We start from the raw sequence: 25,865 nt of genomic DNA, 5'->3' as shown, positions 1-25,865 counted from the left end.
TTAGGATCTCTTGGTTTCCCTGGACAGAAGGGAGAAAAAGGACATGCTGGTCTAACCGGTCCCAAAGGATTAACAGTAAGTTTTGAGTATATTATAGAACAACAACAACAAAAAAAACTAGAAGAAATCCATTTACACTTTGGTTTTCTCTTGTGGATATACATAATAAAATAAATTTAGTTCTTCTATTAATTTGTGTTGTTTTTGATTCCTTGACTCTCCCTGACTCACATGCCTCACTTTGTTCTTAGCTTTGTACACTAAATGTTATTGGGTGGGTTGATAGGATAAACTGGAGAGAGAAATGTGTTGGAAAAAAAAGAAACTGATTTTTTCTTTTCTTTTTCCCTTCTTTCTTTTTCTTCCCTCAGGGCATACCAGGAGCTCCAGGTCCTCCAGGCTTTCCTGGATCTAAAGGTGATCCTGGTGACATCCTCACTTTTCCAGGAATGAAGGGTGACAAGGGAGAGTTGGGTTCCCCAGGAGCCCCTGGGCTTCCTGGTTTACCCGGTACCCCTGGACAGGATGGACTGCCAGGGCTTCCTGGCCCCAAAGGAGAACCTGTGAGTTGGTTTGATATTCTTGGTTCTGTAATGTCAAATTATTACTTAGGGATATTTCCTAGGATGGGCCTGATGCTATGATGAATAACCAATTAGTGCTTAAAAGAAAGTAAATGTATGTAGTAATGGTACATTGTTATTGACATTGTAGGGGTTCTTTACCACTCTTTTCTCTCAGTTGTTTTATCTTCTTAACCCATTACTATATTGAGTAATATTGGCTGTGAATAGGTGGGCGGGAGGTTAAGATGCTTATGGGTCAGTGTAACGTTCCCCTTCTCTTATACTACATATCTTTGGGTTTATTTGGACCTGAGAACAGAAGTGTAATTTGGTTTTATATATAGTAAATTTAGAGGTTAGTGTGAGTTGATGGCCATTTGTTACCTAGACTACAAACTTCTTGACTTATTGCTAGAATGTAAGCTTTATGAAGGCAGAGATTTTTGCCTATTATTGTTCTTTGCTGTATCACCAGCCTCTGACACATAGTAGGAGCTAAAAAATATTTGTTGAAGGAATTAATGAATAAGTGGAATGATCACACATCCCATCCCTTGATAACATACACTTATACTGCTTTTAAGAAGAACTACTTATGGCTGTATCATTTCTTTAGTTGTATTCAGTAATACCAACATACCAACCTGTATCTATATGTTTCTGTATTAATTTTTTCCCTTTTCAGGGTGGAATTGCTTTTAAGGGTGAAAGAGGTCCCCCTGGGAATCCAGGCTTGCCAGGTCTCCCAGGGAATAGGGGGCCTATGGGCCCTGTGGGTTTTGGCCCTCCAGGCCCGGTAGGTGAAAAAGGCATACAAGGTGTGGCAGGAAATCCAGGCCAGCCAGGAATACCAGGTGAGTTTACTATGGTTATTTTGTTTTTAATTTGGCGCTTAAAAGCAGAGATGGATTATCTTTTGGCTATTCTTGGCTTCCTTTAATGAGAGATTTGCTTCCCTGGCCATTATATTTGGGCTTTTCAGAGCTCCTTAGCAAGGGAGCACAGTGTATGTGTTTTCTCTAAAGGGGGGGAGATCCCCTCTTTAAATTTCTTCTGACTGTCTTCATTGTTATTGTTGTTTGTTGTTTTTAAGTACATGGTACATAAAGTTTAACAATTATAATGGAAACACATGTACCTACCACACATGTCAACAAAGAGAAGATTGCCATCATCCTAGAAACCCCTATCTTCCTCTCTCTGTCCTTTTCTGATCATAATCCCCTTCCATTTCTCCAGACGTAACTACTGTCCTGAAGGAAGCATAATTTCCTTCCATTTGCCCCCTAGTTTTATCACCTAGATATGGATCCCTAAACAAAGTACTTTAATTATGCTTCTTTCTGAACTTCATAATAATGGAATCATATGGTAAGTATTCTTTATATTGACTTTGTGTATAGCTAGAGTACATTCATTTTCATTGCTGTATAGTATCCCATTGTGTGTGTGTGTGTGTGTGTGTGTGTGTGTATGAGAGAGAGAGAAAGAGAGTGTGTGTGTGTGTGTGTGTGTGTGTGTGTGTGACAGTTGATTTATCCATTCTATTGTTGATGGACAGTGGGGTTATTTATAGTTCAGGTGTATTATGAATGTTTCTGTGTGCATCCTTGTATATATATATTCTGGTGTACGTGTGCACATACTTCTCTGAGGCAAGGTCAACAAACTACGGCACAGCATTCAAATCTGGCCTGCTACTTGTCATAAATGAAACTTATTTGAACACATCTGCACCTATTCACTATTGTCTGTGGTTGCTTTTGCACTCCTACACATAGACTCAACATTTTGCAGAGTTGAATACTTGCTACTGAGACCATATGGCCCACAAAGCCTAAAGTTTTTACTGTCTGGTCCTTTACAGAAAAATTTTGCCAGGGGCACCTGGGTGGCTCAGTCGTTAAGCGTCTGCCTTCGGCTCAGGGCGTGATCCCAGGGTTCTGGGATCAAGCCCCGCATTGGGCTCCCTGCTCCGCTGGGAGCCTGCTTCTTCCTTTCCCACTCCCCCTGCTTGTGTTGCCTCTCTCGCTGGCTGTCTCTCTCTCTCTGTCAAATAAATAAATAAAATCTTTAAAAAAAAAAAAGAAAAACTTTGCTAATCCCTGGGCTAGGGTATATATGTAAGATGAGCATGCTCAAAGCATAGAATAAATGCATCTTCAGCTTTACTAGATAATGTTCAAAGCAATTGTGCCAATTTCATCAGCAGTATTGGAGATTTCTTGTTGTTCTACATCCTCATAAACATTTTGTATGGTCAGACTTTTTACATTTTTGTCACTTTGCTGAGTGTGATGTATCTCATGACAGTTTTATTTTACATTCCCCTGATTAAAGTTTAGCACCTTTTCATATGTTTATTGACTGTTTCAATTTCCATTTCTGAAATTCCCATTCAAGTGTTTTTTCGACCATTTTTCTACTGGATTGTTTCTTTTTCTTACTGATTTAGGATTTTTTAAATATATATATTCTGTGTATTAGTTATCTATTCTGCAAAATTTTCTCACTATGGCTTGCCATTTTCACTCTCTATATGGTATCTTTAATCAACAGAAATCAATTTGAATGTAATGAAATGTATCAATCTTTTCTCTCATGGTTAGTGCTTTTTATGTCAGGTTTTAGAGATCCACCTTTGTCCTGAGCCTATTTCAAGTCCTTATTTTAATTAATGAGAAGTAGGTATACTTGGACTTCACACACATAAAACCATTAGTTAACCAAAAAGAATATTTCTCGTTTACTGCAGTTTGAGTTTTGTTAGGCTCTTTTGACCTGCATTTAAAAATATTTTTATAGATGCCATCTTCAATCCTGGAAGCTCTTAAAACTGTCATCTACTTTTTTGAAAGTTTATCCTTCTGTTTGGTATATTCCTTGAATATATAATATGGGGTTATTTTTCTTGTGGGTTCTTGTTAGTGTGGATTTTCAAAAGATTATAGATACTCTCTTGTTTTGCTTCTAATTAAAGGAGATCTTTAGTCAAGTGAACACTTCTCATTCAGTGTTTATTCCCTCTTGTTCTAAGGTCCTAAAGGTGATCCAGGTCAGACCATAACCCAGCCAGGGAAGCCTGGCCTGCCTGGTAACCCAGGCAGAGATGGTGAAGTAGGTCTTCCAGGTATGTGAGGAATTTATTTGGCCATGTCTTTAACACTTACTGGCTTCTTTCTTTCAAAGTATCCCTTTCAAAAAACTGCTGTTTCTCCATAGGTGACCCTGGACTTCCCGGCCAGCCAGGCTTGCCAGGAATACCTGGTAGTAAAGGAGAACCAGGTATCCCTGGAATTGGGCTTCCTGGACCACCTGGTCCCAAAGGTATGTAGCACTGGGCAGCAGGCAGACTAGTTAGTATGACATTATTCTTTGATATAGTTCCCTCAACAAATAAAATACGTTAACTGTGCCTCTTTTCTAGGTGCCATAAATAATGTAAGTGAAAAGTCACAGCATGTATGCAATATAATTTTATTGTCTTTATCTAAAACAGTCCAGACAAGAAAACATCTAAATCATAGATATGTAAAAATGATATATAAGCTTTTAAAATTACAGAATTATTGTCTTTTGTGTTCACCATTGTATTTTCAGGGCTTAGAAAAGTTCCTGGCACATAGTAAGCACTCAGTAGATACTTGTTGAATGAATGGATTGTATTAAGCAGAAAACATATTTATTACACATATGTATCCAAGTAATGTTTTATCCTAAATCATATTCTCTTGATTTACTGAAAGTTTTTAGGCCTATTGCTTCAGTTCTGCTTTTTTTCTCCTAGAATTTATTCTCATGAATGGCAAGCATGCACATTGGTCTGAGAACAGTACTTAAACATGGCCTTACTCATTTATACTAAATGACTTCAAAAGAGTCAGATTTGACTTTATGTGTATACTTGTGTATAATATTTATAATTGTTTCTCGCTCATTTCCAGAATTTTATGGTAGGCCTTTTATCATACTATATCCAGATATAAGCAGAATAGAAGTTTTCTGCATGTTTGTGTGGGAATCGTTCCTTATGTTTAGTTCTATCTCATTAGTACTAACTCTCATTTTCCTTTAGAGGAGTATATCTTCCATACACATTAGCTCTATATGAAAATGGCAGGACCATAATGTGATTGATCCAGGGAATATTAAGTATTCATAAAGCTTGATCCTGAGTAGTCATGTAGAATATCAGTGTACTTTTGACATCTCACTGTAGTCACTATGCATGATTGGACAGGGTAAAAATGTGGGTTTGGAAGTTTGGGTATCTTTCTTAAAGTGTCTTCTCTTTGGAGATTAAAAAATGACTAATCATTTCACAGGTTTTCCTGGAATTCCAGGACCGCCAGGAGCACCTGGGACACCTGGAAGAATTGGTCTAGAAGGGCCTTCTGGGCCACCAGGCTTTCCAGGACAGAAGGTCTGGCATATTTTAATTTATTCTTTCCACTTTTCATATTTCTCCTATTAGCCCTAACTCTCTGATTTGATATAGACATTATTATCCCAAGCCTTCACTATATAAATAAAGTTAGCTGATTATATTTTCACTTAAAAATATTTAACCTGGGGCGCCTAGGTGGCTCAGTCAGTTAAGCGTCTAACTCTTGATCTCAGCTCAGGTCTTGATCTCAGGTCATGACTTCAAGCCCCATGTTTAACCCAAAACAGTCAGTCTTTTGTTGTCCAAGAGGTCATATTTGAAGCAAACAGAAAGTTTCTGAAACTGTTTTAGAGTGAAAGGTTATCTGATGAAATGAGATTAGATGAGAAAATACAATCATCAGCTCCCCCTGTACTTCTCTGTAGTATCAGCATACCATTTAACATCTGTCCATGCCTGTGTGAAGATTTGTTGAATAGCATGTCAAGAACTTCCCATACTGTTTTCCAGTCTCAATTCCATCCCACATACATAATGCAAGCCACTGTTATTAGCTTAGTAATAATGGTAATATAATAATAATAATAATAATAATAATAATAATAATAATAATAATAATAAATACTGTGTTTGAGTTACTTTCCATTCTTTTTATTATATCTTAGCTAATCTAAAATTCTCCTTAGTCAACCTTCACCAAACTGCTGTGGTGTATAATTATCCTGACTGTTTCTGTATTTTCTCTGTATTTAATTAATTTAAACTTTTTGTGTTTACATCATTGCTATTTCTTCCATGGGAAGAACAACTGACCATGACCCCAGCTCTCATGAGAAACCACTTCTCTATTGTCTAATTGTTCTTATTTTATTATGAACCTTTCAAATGAACACCAAAGTAAAAAGAATAATACAGTGAAATTTCATATATCCATTACTCAGATTCCAAATGATCAAGATTTCATTATATTTGCTTCATCTATTCCTTTTATCTTTGCCAAAATATTTTAACTCAAATCTCAAAATCATATTATTTCACCTATAAATACTTCAGTATTCATCTCAAAATAAATGGACATTTCATACAAAAACCACATTGTCATTATCACACTTGGTCAAATTTAAGATAATTATCTAATACTCAGTCTGTAATCACATTTCGTCACTTGGGTTCTTTAATCTCATGCTCTCTCAGTTATCTCTTTCTTGTCCTGAAACCAAATCCTTTAATTTGTTTCTCATCCTTCCAGATGTTCTCTCCAGTATGCCAATTATTTTTCATTTAGTTATTCTATTCCCTCCCCCATAGGGAAAAAAAGGTATTAACTTGTAATTTCTGCTTTAAATTCTCCATGGTAAACAATAAACACCAAGAAAATCATGGGAGGTTTTGTTGTGTTTTCTCATGTGTATGCTAAAGGGAGAACCTGGACTTGGGCTGCCTGGGCCACCTGGACCCCCAGGACTCCCAGGTTTCAAAGGAACACTTGGTCCAAAAGGGGATCGTGGTTTCCCAGGACCTCCAGGTCTTCCAGGACGCACTGGCTTGGATGGGCTCCCTGGACCAAAAGGTATAGAAATTATTGCTACTTTTCAATTTGCTTTTAACTTTTATAGAAATTGAAACTGTTGGGGAAGTTTGTGGGTGATAGGTCCAATTAACTGAAAGCCTATGCTCCCACTCTGTCACTGCTTTTCTTTTATCTTTCATTGATGTTTTTTGCATTTTATTTCATTGAATAGATGATTCAATCATATATGTATAAAAGTAGCACTGAGAAGTCTTCCTTTTACCCCCTCTCCATCCACTCTGCTTTCCCCATCCCATATGTAGCCAGTTTTTGAGTTATTTATCCTTCTAGTGTTCCTTCATACAAATATAAGCCAATAAAAATATATATTTGTATTTCCTAACTTTCTGAAAAAATAGAGTACTACCTTTTGACTTTTTGCACATTAATTATTTTACTTAATTTTATATCCTAGAGATCACCTTATGTCAGTACATCGAAATCTTGATTTTTAAAAAATAGCTACCTAGTATTAAATTGCTTGGGTTTACCATAGCTTATTCTACCAGTTGCTAGTCGCTAGATTGGGTTTTTGACAATCTTTTCTTATTAGAAATAATGTCACAGTGAATTGTCTTGCATGCATGTTATTTCATATGTGTACAAGTGTAATAGTAGAATAGAGTAATGAAAATAGATTTTCTGAATTAAAGGCTAAATGCATCTCTAGATATTGTCAGATTACTCTCTGTTTGCACCATACACTCCTACCAGCAAAGAGTGTACTTGTTTCTCCACAGTCTTGCTAAGTGAATATGTTGATAAACTTTAATTTTTGCCAATCTGATAGAAGTAGGTATCAGTATAGTTTTTTAAACATTTTATTGTGAAAATTTTCAAACACACAGAAAATTAAAAACTGTGCAGTGAAAACTCCTATATCCACGTGGCATCAAGATTCCACAGTTAACATTTTATCTCTGCCAACATTTTATTTTTTTAAATTTCATATAAACAGCAAAGTAGAAAAAAATTTCAGTGATTACTATATACCCATTATTGATATTCTATTATCCTCATTTTACTATACATGACTTGTCACATATCAATTCATCCCTTTCTTTAAAAAATTGACTTATTTTTTGATGCATTTCACAGTAAATTGTAACAGCAGTACACTTTTCCCTAAATATTTTAGCATGTATATTGTAACTATAATTCTATGATTTTTTTTCCTTTTGGCATAACATTCACATTAAGTAAGATGCATCTATCTTACAGAGGCATTTGCTGGATTTTGACAAATGCATGCACCTGTGTAACTAAACCCCTATCAAGATATAATCCCAGAACTTTCCCTTTTGCTCCTTTTCTCAGTCCACACAGCAACATCCACAGTGGCAACTGTACAGTTATGAATTTTCCTTGCAAATTAATTCTACCTGTTCTAAAACCCCATATGGAATCACACAGAGGGTACATTCTTTGTAAGGCTTCTTTCACTCAGGATATTGTTTTTGAGGTCCATTCACGTTGTTGTGTTTATTAAGAGTTTTTATTTGTTGTTATTGAGTATTTCATTGTATAAATATACCAAAGCTTGTTTACCCATTCTCTGTTGATGGACACCTGGACTATGTTAAGTTTTTGGCTATTATGAGTGAAGCTGTTATGAACATTCTTTCACAAATCCTTTTGTGGATATGTGCTTTCATTTTGCTTGGTTAAATACCTAAGAGTAGAATTGTTGGTCATAAGGTAGGTGTATGTTAATTACATGAGAAGCTACTAGACCTTTTTCCAAAATGCTTGTACCATTTTAAACTCATACCAATATGGTATGAAAGTTTCAGTTGTTCCACATTCTCTCCAACATTTGGTGTTAATCAGTCTTTTCATTTTTGAGTTTTGTAGGTGTGTTGGTAACATATTTTGGTCTTAGTTTTCATTTCCCTGATGACTAATGATGTTGAGCTCTTTTACATGTACTGGTGGATTATTTACACGTTCGAATATTTTTCCCATTTTAAAATATAGGTTGTTTCTGTTTTAATTGTTAAGCTGGAAGTGATCTTTATATATTCTGTATACTGATCTTTTGTGAAATATATGTTTATGAGTACTTTATCCCTATCTGGTTTGCCTATTCATTTTTTATCAGTGTATTTTAATGAATGAAAGTTTTAGTTATTGATGTTTCATTTATCTGTTCTTTATATAAAGTTACAAAGATATTCTGTTTTATTTTATAAATTTTATAATTTTAGCATTTATGTTTAAGACTATCATCCACCTCCAGTAATTTTATTAAACATTATTTGTTCAAAATAGTTCCCTCCCATTGGATTACTTTGGCATCTGTGTCAGAAATCAGATGGCTATATATATGTGTAGGTCTATTTTGTGCTGTCAATTCTACTTATCTAATATCTACTTATCTATTTTACTATCCTTAAGACAGTACCAACTGTTTATATTACTGTAGCTTTATAATAAGACTTGATGTCAGGTAATGTAAGTCCTCCAAGTTTGTTCTTTTAAAATATTTCTTTGGATATACTATATCCTTTGCCTTTATTCTCAGGGTAGTTTAAATTTGTATTTCCATCATTATGAATAAAATTGAACATCTTTTCATATGCTTAAGGGACATATTTTTCCTGTGAACTGCTCATGTCCCTTGCTCAGTTCTCCATTGGTTTTTTCTACCCCCTTAAATCTGATTTCCCTAATTACAGATAGGAATAGAATTAGGGGGCGCCTGGGTGGCACAGTGGTTAAGCGTCTGCCTTCGGCTCAGGGCGTGATCCCGGCGTTCTGGGATCGAGCCCCACATCAGGCTCCTCCGCTATGAGCCTGCTTCTTCCTATCCCACTCCCCCTGCTTGTGTTCCCTCTCTCGCTGGCTGTCTCTATCTCTGTCAAATAAATAAATAAAATCTTTAAAAAAAAAAAAAGGAATAGAATTAGCCTTGCTGGTTTGACAATTGTTTTTTCCTTACTGGTTTGCAAGGAATGGGACTTTCCTGGTCAATATTTTGACCCCCAGAGAATAATCTGAACAGCTCTGTACTCCTAAAGCATGTTGGATTGATTCCCATTAAAGCAATATGACATCATAACCCAATTTAGCCAGCCTAGATTCTGCCAGCAAAAGCCCCACACTAGCCCAATACAAATTCTTCTTAGATAAGTTCTTTTAAAAATACCTATCTGTCTTCAAGTAAACAGTTCTGGCCAGCTGTAAACTGTAACACTCAAGGTTACACGTTGTGTTTCCCACCAATTATCTACCCCAGCTTAGACACATGACCCCAAAAATTGCAGATAGAGACATTCCAAATGATAAGCTATGTGGCAAACAGTCTCTATATGGAAATTGCTCACTCGTGATACTTTGTTTATTAAAATGTCCTTGACATGGGTTAGGAAGAAATGGGTTGAAGCCTATTTTATTTTTTTTAAGACTTTATTTATTTATTTGCCAAAGAGCGAGTGAGCAAGAGAGAGCATACAAGCAGGGGGAGTGGCAGGCAGAGGGAGAAGCAGGCTCCCTTTTGGGCAAGGAGCCCAATGAGGGACTCGGTCTCAGGACCCTGGGATCACAACCTGAACTGAAGGCAAACGCTTAACCAACTGAGCCACCCAGGTGTCCCCAAAGCCTATTTTCAACATTAGTGTCTTAATAGGCATTTATTTTCCTAATCTTTGAAAGGAAGTATAGGATCCCCATATCCTAATAAGAATCATTCTCAAATATTAAAGCCCCAGTACAGTTCTTAAGGTGGTAGAAGAAAAAGAATTTAGGATATCCTGCCATGTAATTCCTTCATTCCTCAAACATTATGTTCTTATTCTGTACCAGGTACTGCTTGAGTCACTAGGAACACAAAGGCATAGAGTCTGTTCTCTGACTACTGTAAGAAAATCTAGGTGGTATCACTATGATAGTGGTTATTTCATCTGAAACTTTTGTGAAAATGTGTCACTAATATTTTGAGTCACTAAACCACAGTCAGAACTCAGTAAGCTGCTCACAATAAAGTTCACCTACCAGACACACTTATACCAGTGGCTGGGCATTAGAACCTAGTAATCTTTCCTAATAGGAGAGATTGATAGAGCACTTTGAAAGCAAAATAGTGACCAATAATAAATTAATTAGGCTAATACCCATCAGGAAAGAATGATATGAGGATGAAGATGTGCTTAAGACTCAACATTAGAGTCACATTAAACAAAAAAGAAAAAAGAAGATGACTTTGGAAACATTCAGTTTGCCTCATATGTTACTTTTGTTCAGGGCTTCATCTAAGGTACTTTGGGAGGCTACTGTGGGAGGTGAAAATTGAGCTCTATCCTAGAAGGATGTTCCAGGTAGCAGGAATAACATGCAAAAAAGTATTGTGACACAGAGAATGGCACATTTCAGAAATACTGAAAAAAATATAATTTGCAAAAAATCTATGTTATATCCAGAAATTAATAAAATATGCCTAATGTATTTGTGGAAAAATTAAAACTCTATTATTAATAACTTGAAAAACAGTAAAATTAATTGGTTGATGAATCATATGTGTGCATGGGAAGGCTGAACGATATCAGCTCTTTCCAAATTTGCCTAAATATAATGCATTTTCAATGAGAATTCAAGTAGGAGTTTTTTGGAAGCACTTGACATAACTGATTCTGGAACTTAACATTTACCAAACATATACTAAAATATATTTCAGTATCTTTGTAATTACAGCATTATGAACCAGTGCTGGAACAGACAAGTAGACCAATATAGCAGAGTTAAAAAACATGTATATGCAGAACACACACACACACACACACACACACACACTCATGTGTATACAGCAACTTGACATTTCACAGAAATGTCATCAATTAGTAGGGGAAGAATAGATCCTTAAAAGTTAGTATTGAGTAAATTGATACTGAGTTATCAATATCAGGAAGAGGGAGTATTGAGTAAATGGTCTCAAATAAATAAATAACCAAAACACTTTAAATAACCCATGAATCAAAAGGGAAATCACCAGGGAAACTAGAAAGTATTTTGAATTTAATAAAAATGAAGATAAAACATATCAAATTTGTAGGATGCAGATAAAGAAGTGATTAGAAGAAAATTCATATATGAAAAGCTTTTATTAGAAAAAAACAATCAAAATCAATTATCTAGTTTTTCACCTTAAGAAGTTAGACAAGGAATGTAAAATTAAAAGACAATCAGAAGATAGAGGAAAATATCAATAAGAGCAGATATCAATGAAATTGAAAACTGAAAAACAATGGAAAAATTTTATGAGACCAAATGAGGTTCTTTGAAAAGATTGATGAAATAGATATACCTCTAGCCAGGACAGCCAAGAAAAGGGAAAAGACCTATGTTACCATTATTAGTAATGAAAGGGGGGACATCATTACAGACCCTACAGACATTAAAAGAATAACAGGGGAGTATGACAAACAGCTGTATGCCTATAAATTTGACAGCTTAGATGAAATGGATGAGTTTCTTAAAAGATACAAACTACTGAAGCTCACTGGAGAAGAAATAGATAATCCTAAATAGAAATAGATAAAGAAATTTAGTATGTAATTAAAATCCTACCAAGAAAGAAAACTATATAGATCCAGATGGCATCATTGGTAAATTCAAACAAACATTTAAAGGAACAATAACACGATCTCCACACAATCTCTCTCCAAAAATAGAAGTGGATAGATTGTTTCCCAACAATTGTATGAGGCCAAAACAAAAAATAGGTAATGACATTATAAGAAAAGAAAGTTCTGGACCAATACCTCTCAGGAGCATATATATATAAAGTCTCAAGGAAATATTAGCAAATCAAATTCAACAATATATAAAAAAGGTTATATGCTACACCAAGCAAGGTTTATCCTCAGAATATAAGGCTGATTTGAAAATCAGTGTAATTTGCTTTATCAACAGTCTGAAGAAAAAAACAACTATATTAACATCTTAATAGATGCTGAAAATCATTTGGCAGAATTCAACATTTATTCTGAAAAAGTACTCTCACAAAATTAGGAATAAAAGAGAACTTCCTTAGCATGATAACATTTACAAAAAATTTTATACATTATATTTAGTAGTGAAAGACTGACTACTGTTCCCTGAATATGTGAAATAGCACAAAGATGTCCCTTCTTACCACTTCTTTTCATTATTATACTGTAAGTCCTATAAAGCAATGAAATGCTATAAGGCAAGAAATAGAAATAATATGATGACAGATGATAGCTACACTTGTGGTGAACATAGTATAACATATAGAGAAGTTGAATCACTATGTTGCACACCTGGAACTAATGTAACATTGTGTGTTAACTATGTTCAAATAAAAAAAAAAACTCATTGCAGAATTTCCTCCCCAAAAGAAGTAAAAAGCATACAGATTGGAAAGGCAGAAATAAAACTGTCTTTATAGATGACTTGATTTTCTACAAAGAAAATTTCTACAAAAAAAATTCCTAGAACTAAGAATTGATTTAGTAGGGTCATAGGATACAAGGCAAATATACAAAAGTAAATTGTATTTCTGTTAGCAACTAACAACTAAATGAAAATTAGACAAAAACAGTATTATTTAAAATAACATCAAATAACATGAAGTACTTAGGTATAGTTCTAACAAAATAAGTACGGGATCTGTATGTGGAAAGGTATAAAACACTTATGACAGAAATCAAACATCCAGATAAATGGGAAGATATTTTGTGATCATGAGTTGGAAGGCTCAATATTGTTAAGATAACAGTTTTCTCCAGGTTTATTCATAGATTGAGCATGTTCCCTAGCAAAACTCTGCAGTAGTTTCATATTCAAAAATTTATTTAGAAAGGGAAAGGACCTAGAATAGCCAAAATAATTTGAGAAAGAGTACAGAGTTGGAGGATTCATAGTACTTAAGTTCAAGCTTAATGTAAAGCCACAGTGATTAAAATAGTGTGGTATATGTGAAATGATAGACACATATAGATCAATGGAACATAATAGGGAGCCCAAGAATAGACCTATACAATTTGATTTTTGACAAAGGTGCAAGGCAATTTCAATAGAATAAGTCTTTTCAACAAATGGTGCTAGGGGCGCCTGGGTGGCTCAGTCGGTTGAGCGTCCAACTCTTGGCTTCAGCTCAGGTCATGATCTCAGGGTCGTGAGATCGAGCCCTGCACTGGACTCCATGCTCAGCAGGGAGTCGGCTTGAGATTCTCGCTCTCCCTCTGCTCCTCCTCGCCACCCCTGCACATACACATTCTAAAAAAGAAAAAAAAAGGTGCTAAACTGGTCATCCATGTGTAAAAACAAAAAAGAAGACAAACCCAAAACCATGCTTCACATCTTGTACAGAAATTAACTCAGAATGGATCATAGACCTAAAAAATGATTAAAAAAAAAACAAAAACAAAACAAAAAAACTTTGGAACAGAGGCAGGCAAACATAGGGCCCGATAGTAAATATTTTAGTTTTTATGGGCCACCTATGGTTTCTGTCATATGATCTTTTTTTTTCTTTTTTTAACAGCCTTTAATAATGTAGAAACCATTCTTCGCTCACAGGCATTTCAAAAACATGCCTATAGTCCAGATTTAGCCCGTGGGTAGTACTTTAATCATCCCTTGTTTTAGATGAAAGCATAGAAGAAAATCTTTGTGATTGTAGGTTGGGCAGAGTTGTTAGATAAAACACCAAAACAAAAATACGTTTAAAAATTGATAAATTGGACCTCACTAGAATGAAATGTACTTTTATATTATTTATCTGACAAAAAGTTCTTATAGTCAGAATATGTAAATAATTCTCAAAAGTTGGGGCACCTGGGTGACTCAGTTGATTAAGCATCTGCCTTCAGCTCAGGTCATGATCCCAGGGTCCTGGAATTGAGCCCCACATCAGGCTCCCTGCTCACTGGAGAGCCTGCTTCTCCCTCTTTCTTCCCCGCTCCCTCTCCCTTTCCCTCTGCTACACTCTTGCTCTCTCTCTCTCTTTCTCTCAAATAAATAAATGAAATCTTTTTTTAAAAAATTCTCAAAAGTCAATAATAAGGAAACAACCAAATTTAAATTTGGAAATACGGGCCCAAGATCTGAACAGATACTTTACCAAAGAAGATATCTGAATAGCTAGTAAGTACATATAAAGGTTCTCAATATAATCAGTCAAGGAAATGCAAGTCAAAACTACAGGATAGCATGTCTTATCCTGTCAGAATAGCCTTCAAAAAAGAAGGAAAACTGACAATACCAAGTGCTGCCAAAGATGCAGAGTAACTAGAACTCTCATATGTTACTAGTTAGAATCCAAATGGTAAAGCCACTTTGAAAAAGAGTTTGGGAGAAAATATTTGCAAATGGCATATCGGATAAAAGGTTAGTATCCAAAATATATAAAGAACTTATACAACTCAACACTCAAAAAATATATGATCCAATTAAGAAATGGGTAGAAGACACGAATAGACATTTTTCCAAAGAAGACATATAGATGGCCACCAGGCACATGAAAAAATGCTCAACATCATTCATCATCAGAGAAGTACAAATCAAAACTACAATGACATATCACCTGTCAGAATGGCTAAAATCAACAACACAAGAAACAACAGGTGTTGGTGAGGATGTGGAGAAAGGGAACACACAGATGCTGATGGGAATGCAAACTGGTGTAGCCACTGTGGAAAACAGTATGAAAGTTCCTCAAAAGGTTAAAAATAGAACTATCTTATGATCCAGCAATTACACTACTAGGTATTTACCCAAAGAATACAAAAATACTAATTCCAAGAGATACATGCACCCCCAGTGTTTATAGCAGCATTATCTACAATAGCCAAATTATGGAAACAGCCCTAGTGTCCATTGACTGATGAATAAAGAAGAGGATACGTGTACACACACACACACACACACACACACACACACACACAGAAATATTACTCAGCCATCAAAAAGAATGAAATCTTGACATTTGCAATGACATGGATGGAGTTACAGAGTATTATGCTAAGCTAAGTATGTCAGGCAGAGAAAGACAAATACCATATTACTTCACTCATGTGGAATTTAAGAAACAAAATGAAGGAACATAGTGGGGATTAAAAAGAGAGGCAAATCAAGAAACAAACTCTTAGCTATAGAGAACAAACATGGTTACTGGAGGGCAGGTGGGAGAGGGGATCAGTAAAATAGGTGATGAGGACTAAGGAGTGCTCTTGTGATGAGAACCAAGTGTCGTAGGGAAGTGTTGAATCACTGTATTGTCACCTGAAACTGATATTACATTGTAGGTTAACCAATGGAATTTAAATAATAACTTTAAAAAGAAAGAAAAACAGTTTGGTAATTTCTATAAACATACCCTTACCACATGACCCAGCAATCCTACTCCTAGTTATTTATCCAGGAAAAATGTGAAACTTCATGCAAAAACCTATAGATCAGTGTTCATAGCAACTTTGTTCATAATGACCAAGAATTGGAAATAGTCCGTTTGTCCTTCAGCTGGTGAATAGATGAACAAATTATGGCATGTTGGCATAATGGAATACTATTCAGCAATAAAAAATAACAAACTATTGATAGTTACAGCAACTTGGATGAATCTGAATGCATTATGTTGGGCAAAAGAGACATTCTCAAAAGGCTACATACTGTATAATTGCATTTATATGCCATTCTGAAAAAGGAAAAACTGTAAGATAAAACAGAAGAGCAGTTGATGGGGAATTAGGGTGTGGAGAGGGGTTGACTACAACCAGGTACAAGAAGCCTTTTGTTTTGATGGAACTATGTATGTATCTTACATATCTTTTTTTTTTTAGTTTTTAAATTTTAATCTTATCAAAAGTTGTTTTACATTTATTTAGGCATAGATTTTAATAATATATCACTATTGTACATTCATAAAATGAAAAATATGCATGAAATAAATTGGGCATTCTTAAAACGTTTCTCCATTCAGGTTCCAAATTTTCTTTCTTTTTTTTTTTTAATGATTTTTTATTATATTATGTTAGTCACCATACAGTACATCCCCGGTTTCCGATGTAAGGCTCGATGATTCATTAGTTGTGTATAACACCCAGTGCACCATGCAATACGTGCCCTCCTTACTACCCATCACCAGCCTATCCCATTCCCCCACGCCCCTCCCCTCTGAGGCCCTCAGTTTGTTTCTCATAGTCCATAGTCTCTCATGTTTCATTCCCCCTTCTGATTAGCCCCCCTTTCTTTATCCCTTTCTTCCCCTACCGATCATCCTAGTTCTTATGTTCCATAGAGGAGAGAAATCATATGATAGTTGTCTTTCTCTGCTTGACTTATTTCACCTAGCATTATCTCCTCCAGTGACGTCCATGTTGTAGCAAATGTTGAGAACTCGTTCTTTCTGATAGCTGAGTAATATTCCATTGTATATATGGACCACAACTTCTTAATCCAGTCATCTGTTGAAGGGCATCTCGGCTCCTTTCACGATTTAGCTATTGTGGACATTGCTGCTATGAACATTGGGGTGCATATGGCCCTTCTCTTCACTACGTCTGTATCTTTGGGGTAAATACCCAGTAGTGCAATGGCTGGGTCATAGGGTAGCTCAATTTTTAACTTTTTAAGGGACCTCCACACTGTTTTCCAGAGTGGCTGTACCAACTTGCATTCCCACCAACAATGTAGGAGGGATCCCCTTTCTCCACATCCTCTCCAACAATTGTTGTTTCTTGCCTTGTCTATTTTTGCCATTCTAACTGGCATAAGGTGGAATCTTAGTGTGGTTTTGATTTGAATTTCGCTGATGGCTAATGATTTTGAACATTTTTTCATGTGTCTGTTAGCCATTTGTATGTCTTCATGGGAAAAGTGTCTGTTCATATCTTCTGCCCATTTTTTTTTAAAGATTTTATTTATTTATTTGACAGAGAGACAGCCAGCGAGAGAGGGAACACAGCAGGGGGGAGTGGGAGAGGAAGAAGCAGGCTCCCAGCGGAGGAGCCCGATGTGGGACTCGATCCCAGAACGCCGGGATCACGCCCTGAGCCGAAGGCAGACGCTTAACGACTGCGCCACCCAGGCGCCCCCCTTTTTTTTTTTTAAAGTCTTCTGCCCATTTTTTGATTTGTTTATTTGTTTCTCGTGTATTGAGTTTGAGAAGTTCTTTGTAGATCTTGGATACCAGTTCTTTATCTGTAGTGTCATTTGCAAATATATTCTCCCATTCCGTGGGCTGCCTCTTAGTTTTTCTGACTGTTTCCTTAGCTGTGCAGAAACTTTTAATCTTGATGAAGTCCCATAAATTCATTTTATCTTTTGTTTCTCTTGCCTTTGGGGATGTGTCATGAAAAAGGTTGCTTTGGCCGATGTCGTAGAGGTTGCTGCCTATGTTCTCCTCTAGAATTTTGATGGATTCCTGTCTCACATCGAGGTCTTTCATCCATTTGGAGTTTATTTTGGTGTATGGTGTGAGAGAGTGGTCAAGTTTCATTCTTTTGCATGTAGCTGTCCAATTTTCCCAGCACCATTTATTGAAGAGACTGTCTTTTTCCCACCGGATGTTTTTTCCTGCTTTATCAAATATTAGTTGCCCAAAGAGCCGAGGGTCCATTTCTGGGCTCTCTATTCTGTTCCATTGGTCTATGTGTCTGTTTTTGTGCCAGTACCATGCTGTCTTTGTGATCACAGCTTTGTAGTACAGCTTCAAATCCGGCATTGTGATGCCCCCAGCTTTGTTTTTCCTTTTCAACAGTTCCTTGGAGATTCGGGGTCTTTTCTGGTTCCATACAAATTTAAGGACTATTTGTTCCAGTTCTTTGAAAAACGTTCTCGGTATTTTGATCGGGATAGCATTGAAAGTGTAGATTGCTCTGGGTAGCATGGACATTTTAACTATGTTAATTCTTCCGATCCATGAGCATGGAATATCTTTCCATCTTTTTATGTCTTCCTCAATGTTTTTCAAGAGTGATTTATAGTTTCTAGATTATAGGTCCTTTATGTCTCTGGTTAAGTTAATTCCAAGGTAACGTATGGTTTTTGGTGCTATTGTAAATGGGATGGATTCCCTAATTTCTCTTTCTTCAGTCTCGTTATTCGTGTATAGAAATGCAACTGATTTCTGAGCATTGATTTTGTATCCTGCCACAGTACTGAATTGCTCTATAACTTCTAATAGTTTGAGAGTGGCTTCTTTTGGGTTTTCCATATAGACTATCATGTCATCTGCGAAGAGAGACATTTTGACTTCTTCTTTGCCTATTTGAATACCTTTGATCCCTTTTTTGTTGTCTGATTGCTGTTGCAAGGACTTCTAGTACTATGTTGAATAATAGTGGCGAGTGTGGGCATCCTTGTCGAGTTCCTGATCTTAAGGGAAAGGCTTCCAGCTTTTCCCCATTGAGAATAATATTTGCAGTAGGCTTTTCATAGATGGCTTTTATGAGATTGAGAAATGTACCTTCTATTCCTACACTCTGAAGGGTTTTAATCAGGAAAGGATGCTGTATTTTGTCAAATGCTTTTTTGTCATCGATTGAGAGGATCATATGGTTCCTGAGTCTTTTCTTGTTGATATGATGTATCACGCTGATTGATTTGCGAATATTGAACCACACTTGCATCCCAGGTATGAATCCCACTTGATCGTGATGGATAATCCTTTTAATGTACTGTTGGATTCTATTAGCCAGGATCTTGTTGAGGATTTTGGCGTCCATATTCATTAGGGAGATCGGTCTGTAATTCTCCTTTTTGAGGGGGTCTTTGCCTGGTTTGGGGATCAAGGTAATATTGGCCTCATAGAATGAGTTTCGTAGCTTTCCTTCTGTTTCTATTTTTTGAAATAGCTTTAGGAGAATAGGTATTATTTCTTCTTTGAATGTTTGGTAGAATTCCCCAGGAAAACCTTCCGGGTCTGGAGTTTTGTTCTTTGGAAGGTTGTTTATCACTGACTCAATTTCTTCATAATTAATTGGCCTGTTTAAGAAATCAATTTCTTCCGGTTTCAATCTTGGTAGTTTATAGGTTTCCAGGAAAGATTCCATCTCTTCCAGATTGCGTAGTTTATTGGCATATAGCTGTTGATAAAAATTTCTAATAATCCTTCCAATTTCAATGGTGTTCGTCGTGACCTCTCCTTTTTCATTCATAATTTTAATAATCTGGGTCCTTTCTCTTTTCTTTTGGATAAGTGTTGCCAGTGGTCTGTCAATTTTATTGATTCTCTCAAAGAACCAGCTTCTAGTCCTGTTGATCTGCTCTACTGTACTTCTGGTTTCTGCTTGATTGATTTCAGCTCTAATTTTGGTCAACTGCTTCCTCGTGCGTGGATTAGGCCTGTCCCTCTGTTGCTGTTCCAGCTTCCTGAGGTGAGAATATAAAAACTGCATTTTAGATTTTTCTATTCTTTTGAGTGAGGCTTGGATGGCTATGTATTTCCCCCTTAGGACTGCCTTTGCAGTATCCCATAGGTTTTGGACTGTTGTATTTTCATTCTCATTGGTCTCCATAAATTGTTTAATTTGATTTTTGATTTCCTGGTTTATCGAGTCATTCCTGAGCAGGATGGTTCTTAGTCTCCAAGTGTTTGAGTTTCTTCCAAATTTTTCCTTGTGGTTGAGTTCCAATTTCAGAGCGTTGTGGTCTGAGAATATGCAGGGGATAATTTCAATCTTTTGGTATCGGTTGAGACCTGTTTTGTGTCCCAGAACATGGTCTATTCTTGAGAATATTCCATGGGCATTAGAATAGAATGAGTATTCTTTGGTTCTGGGGTGTAGTGTTCTATATATATCTATGAGGTCCAATTCGTCGAGTATGGCATTCAAAGCCTTTGATTCTTTGCTTAGTTTTTGCCAGGGTGTTCTGTCTATTTCTGAGAGTGGAGTGTTGAGGTCCCCTACTATTAATGTATTTTTATCTATATGTCTCTTTATTCTGGTTAAGAGTTGGCTTGTGTATCTTGCTGTTCCCCTGTTGGGGGCATATATATTTATAATTGTCATATCCACTTGTTGAATACTTCCTTTAAGAATAATATAGTGCCCTTCTGCGTCTCTAACTATAGTCTGTAGTTTGAAATCCAATTTATCTGATATGAGAATTGCTACCCCAGCTTTCTTTTGAAGTCCATTTGCGTGAAAGATGGTACTCCATCCCCTTACTCTCAGTCTGAATGCATCTTTGGGTTCGAAATGAGTCTCTTGTAGACAGCAAATGGATGTGTCATTTCTTTTTATCCAATCTGCAACCCTGTGGCGTTTTACAGGAGCGTTTAAACCATTTACATTGACACTAAGAACTGAGAGATATGAATTTAATGATGCCATGTTGCCAGTAAAGTCTTTGTTTGTATTGGCTGTGACTTTCTGTTCTGTATCACTCTTGGGGCCTTTTTACTTTTATAGAACCCCCCTTAATATCTCCTGTAGGGCTGGTTTCGTGGTTACGAAATTGGTTAGTGACTGGTGATTCTGAAATGTCTTTATTTCTCCATCAATTCTGAATTACAGCCTTGCTGGATAAAGGATCCTTGGCTGCATGTTTTTCTCTGAAAGATCTTTAAATATGCTCCCCCAACCCTTTCTCTCATTCCAGGTCTGTGTAGACAGGTCTGACGTTATTCTGATGCCTTTGCCTTGGTACGTGAGAGATTTCTTTGCCCTGGCCGCTTTCAATACTGTATCCTTGGATCTAATATTTGCGATTTGACTATGACGTGACGTGGCGTAGGTTTGTCATGGTTGAGCTTGGGAGGGGTCCTCTCTGCCTCTTGGACACGAATGTTTGTTTCCCTCGCTAGATTAGGGAAGTTTTCAGCTACAATTTGTTCAAATATCTCTTCTAGACCTCTGTTTTTCTGCACCCCCTCGGGGATGCCGATGATTCTAACATTGGATTGTTTCATTGAGTCAGTAATCTCCTGTAACCTACATTCGTGGGCTTGGATTTTTTTAAGAGCAGCTTCTATTTTGGTTTTTTCCTCTATTAACCCATCCTCCAATTCACTAACCCGTTCCTCTGCTTCTGTGACACTGGCCGTCAGAGCCTCTAGTTTTGCCTGCATTTGGCTCATAGAATTTTTAATTTCTGTCAGATTCGCTCTCATTTCTGTCCTTAGGGATTGTATATTCTCAGTAACGTTTTCGTTAATAGTTTTTTCAATTCTACTCATCATTTTGACCATCGTTACTCTGAATTCCATTTCTGATAATTTTGTTACATCCATATCCATTATTTCTGTGGCAGAGGCCACAGATTCACTGTCTTTTCTTTGCTGGGGGGGGGGCTTCTCCTTCTTATCATTCTGATGAGGAGAAGTTGCGGGGTTGTCCAGAGCCCAAATTATTGACTGGGTCCCAGGCCGTGCCCCTTGTTTTATAGGGATCTTAGGGATGTGGGCTTCTTCTTTAAAGATTTTATTTATTTATTTATGTGGCAGCCAACCAGCGAGAGAGGGAACAGAAGCAGGGGAGTGGGAGAGGAAGAAGCAGGCTCCCAGCGGAGGAGCCCGATGAGGGACTCCTTTCCGGAACGCCGGGATCACGCCCTAAGCCGAAGACAGGAGCTCAATGACTGCGCCACCCAGGCACCCGGGTTGTGGGCTTCTTGATTTTTCAGCCTGCCTTCTGCGTTCTGGGGGAGGGGCCTGCCATGCCGATACTCAGGCAACCCTGTTTGGGTAGAGTCTCCGCGTCCCCTGCGAGGGGGGATGGGGATGGGCACTCTCTGAGCCGGTATTTCCAGGCTTTTGTTCTCTGGTGGCTTTCCCTGGCGGTCTGTTGTGCCTCTTCTGAGAGTCAGAGCATCAGCGGCCGAATTTCAGCCTCTGTCACAGAACAGAGGGATTGCCGCCCGTTCTCCACTAATGTTCTGGCCACTTCAACTCTGTTACTGTTGGTGCTGCTCAACCCTGCAGCATCCTGGGATGTGCACCCCACACCCGTCGTCCCAGCCCTCACTTCCAGGGCCGGCGCGTCTCTGTCCTTTGTGTTTCTAACGCCGCCAGCCCCAGCTGCCCTGCGCACGCTCCGGAAGCTCCCAGTCTCAGTCTGGATCCAGTGAGTGCACCGGGATTCCGGTGTTCCGCGAGATGCCTGGTGGCGCGCGCACCCGGCTCACGGTCTCAGTCTGCTGTTTTGCGGGTGCCGTCCTTGAGCCCCGCCCACTCTCCCGTGCAAGTGGCTACCGCTTCCCAGCACCCGAATGCGGCAGCTCCCTCCCCCTTCCGTTTATCTTCCGATATCTGTGCACGGTTTCATGGCTCCCCGCTTCATACCTCAATACTCAGCGCTGGAGATGTTCATTTGTAGAGATCCAGATGCATCTTCCTGCGTCTCAGGCTGGTTCCGTGGTTGTTTAGGCTGGTCTGGTACCTATCCAGCTTGACTCGGGGGACCGGCTGAAAAAGGTGTCTCCTACTCCTCCGCCATCTTAACTCCGTATCTTACATATCTTGATTTTGGTGGTGATTATATGACTGTATACATTTGTCAAAACTCAACAAAGTACATTAGAAAAAGAATTTTAGTATATGTAAAATTTTTTAAAATAAGAGACAGAAGATAGAGGGACAGTGAAGTTTCTACGATCAAAAAGGCATTTTACAGATGGTTAAGAGGCTTTAGTATGTTTATAGGACATGGACCCAAGTTAGTAAATAGGAAGACGTTAAAGGTTATCTACCTTTATTGTGTTTTTGAAAATATATTTTAAACTTAGAGATACTTGCCCAAGGTGATTTGCAAGTAAAGGAAATGTGTGGTTTGTAATCTTATGTACCATTTTGTGAGACTGATTTAAGTACTGAAGTTGAGTGCTCAGCATAAGTTATATGTCTGTAACTTTTAATGCATTTCCTGGATCGGCTCTGGGTACTTGGCGCATACGTCTCTCTCAGTGATTGGATAGCTTTTCAAGATCCCTGCTTAATTTTATGTGCCTTTTCACATAGGTATTGTGGTTCCTAATGACTAGTGACTCAGCTATTGTTGTTGTTTTTAATATCTAAACTATATTTATTTCTTAAAGGTGATGTTGGGCCAAATGGACAACCTGGGCCAATGGGACCTCCTGGGCTTCCAGGAGTAGGTGTTCAGGGACCACCAGGGCCACCGGGGATTCCTGGACCAGTAGGACAACCTGGTAAGGTTGGAGTAAATAAATATGCGTTTTTGTAGCATTCATTATAGAGCGGTTGGCTAGTTCATCAATAAACTACAACCTATGTAACAGTTTTCCAGAAAACAGATTTGAGAAGTAACATGTCTCATTGTATAATTTTGTAAAATTGAAAAACTACAGATCACAGCATAAGAGCTACTTTAACCCGGGCTGCTTTCCCTCCCTGTTCATTTAAAATTGATCTATGAACAAACAATGCAATTTCGCAAATGCAGTTTGTTGCATCAGCATACAATCATTGAGGTAGTCACAGTCTTGGAATCACAGAGCTAACAACTTCCTGTGCTGATTATTTCAGACCCGAGTACAGAATTAACAGACCTTTTTGAAACCTCTTAACATTTCTTAGCACACGAGAGCTCGACTTAAAAACATTATGTCAAAAGTATGTTTTAGGCATTCTCATTTCTTTTTTTTTACTAAAATAAGTGAGTTGAATTTTCTCCTCTTTCACCCTTTTTTAAACATTATTAATAATTTTATTCAAAGCCCTTTTTCATATTTGATCATAAATAAAATGCCAGTGTAATAAATGTTAGCAAGTACATTGTAATGTTATGAGGTTGAAGCTTCATATCTCTGTGCAATATATCAGATTTCTTTTTTTTAATGTTTTTTTATTATATTATGTTAGTCACCATACAGTACATCCCTGGTTTCTGATGCAAAGTTCGATGATTCATTAGTTGCGTATAACACCCAGTGCACCATGCAATACGTGCCCTCCTTACTACGTGCCCTCCTTACTACCCATCACCAATCATTCCCATTCCCCCACCTCCCCTCCCCTCTGAAGCCCTCACTTTGTTTCCATGGTCTCTCATGCTTCATTCCCCCTTCTGATTACCCCCCCTTTCTTTATCCCTTTATTCCCCTACCGATCTTCCTAGTTCTTATGTTCCATAGATGAGAGAAATCATATGATAATTGTCTTTCTCTGCTTGACTTATTTCACTTAGCATTATCTCCTCCAGTGCCGTCCATGTTGCAGCAAATGTTGAGAACTCGTTCTTTCTGATAGCTGAGTAATATTCCATTGTATATATGGACCACAGCTTCTTAATCCAGTCATCTGTTGAAGGGCATCTCGGTTCCTTCCACGATTTAGCTATTGTGGACATTGCTGCTATGAACATTGGGGTGCATATGGCCCTTCTCTTCACTACGTCTGTATCTTTGGGGTAAACACCCAGTAGTGCAATGGCTGGATCATAGGGTAGCTCAATTTTTAACTTTTTAAGGGACCTCCACACTGTTTTCTAGAGTGGCTGCACCAACCTGCATTCCCACCAACAATGTAGGAGGGATCCCCTTTCTCCACATCCTCTCCAGCAATTGCTGTTTCTTGCCTTGTTAATTTTTGCCATTCTAACTGGAGTAAGGTGGTATCTCAGTGTGGTTTTGATTTGAATTTCCCTGATGGCTAATGATGTTGAACATTTTTTCATGTGTCTGTTAGCCATTTGTATGTCATCATTGGAAAAGTGTCTGTTCATATCTTCTGCCCATTTTATGATTTATTTGTTTCTCGAGTATTGAGTTTGAGAAGTTCTTGGTAGATCTTGGATACCAGTCTTTTATCTGTAGCATCATTTGCAAATATCTTCTCCCATTCCGTGGGCTGCCTCTTAGTTTTTTTGATTGTATCCTTGGCTATGCAGAAGCTTTTTATCTTGATGTAGTCCCACATGTTCATTTTATCTTTTCTCTTGCCTTTGGGGATGTGTCATGAAAAAGGTTGCTTTGGCCGATGTCGTAGAGGTTGTTGCCTATGTTCTCCTCTAGGATTTTGATGGATTCCTGTCTCACATCGAGGTCTTTCATCCATTTGGAGTTTATCTTTGTGTATGGTGTGAGAGAGTGGTCAAGTTTCATTCTTTTGCATGTAGCTGTCCAATTTTCCCAGCACCATTTATTGAAGAGACTGTCGTTTTTCCACTGGATGTTTTTTCCTGCTTTATCAAAGATTAGTTGCCCAAAGAGCCAAGGGTCCATTTCTGGGCTCTCTATTCTGTTCCATTGGTCTATGTGTCTGTTTTTGTGCCAGTACCATGCTGTCTTTGTGATCATAGCTTTGTAGTACAGCTTCAAATCCGGCATTGTGATGACCCCAGCTTTGTTTTTCCTTTTCAACAGTCCCTTGGCGATTCGGGGCCTTTTCTGTTTCCATACAAATTTAAGGACTATTTGT

The 25,865-nt window shown here is 37.6% G+C and overlaps 1 protein-coding gene across 2 annotated transcripts in view; it reads left to right on the top strand.

The window, feature by feature from the left end:
• The window catches only part of COL4A5 (collagen type IV alpha 5 chain), a 241,377-nt gene that overhangs the window by 154,121 nt on the left and 61,391 nt on the right, over positions 1-25,865 (top strand). For both annotated transcript variants that reach the window (XM_087859697.1, XM_087859696.1), the window contains exons 23-30: positions 5-75; positions 372-563; positions 1,252-1,420; positions 3,604-3,696; positions 3,789-3,893; positions 4,892-4,989; positions 6,373-6,523; positions 23,522-23,635. In XM_087859697.1, the coding sequence (XP_087715823.1) occupies positions 5-75; positions 372-563; positions 1,252-1,420; positions 3,604-3,696; positions 3,789-3,893; positions 4,892-4,989; positions 6,373-6,523; positions 23,522-23,635 (993 nt within the window). The remainder of the gene's footprint in view (positions 1-4; positions 76-371; positions 564-1,251; positions 1,421-3,603; positions 3,697-3,788; positions 3,894-4,891; positions 4,990-6,372; positions 6,524-23,521; positions 23,636-25,865) is intronic.

The sequence above is a fragment of the Ursus americanus genome, chromosome X (assembly GCF_024610735.1).
Source record: "Ursus americanus isolate L20-20 chromosome X, mUrsAme1.1.p, whole genome shotgun sequence".
Taxonomy (NCBI): Eukaryota; Metazoa; Chordata; class Mammalia; order Carnivora; family Ursidae; genus Ursus; species Ursus americanus.
The sequence above is the reverse complement of the archived record's forward strand: the minus strand, read 5'-3'. Positions and strand labels throughout refer to the sequence as shown.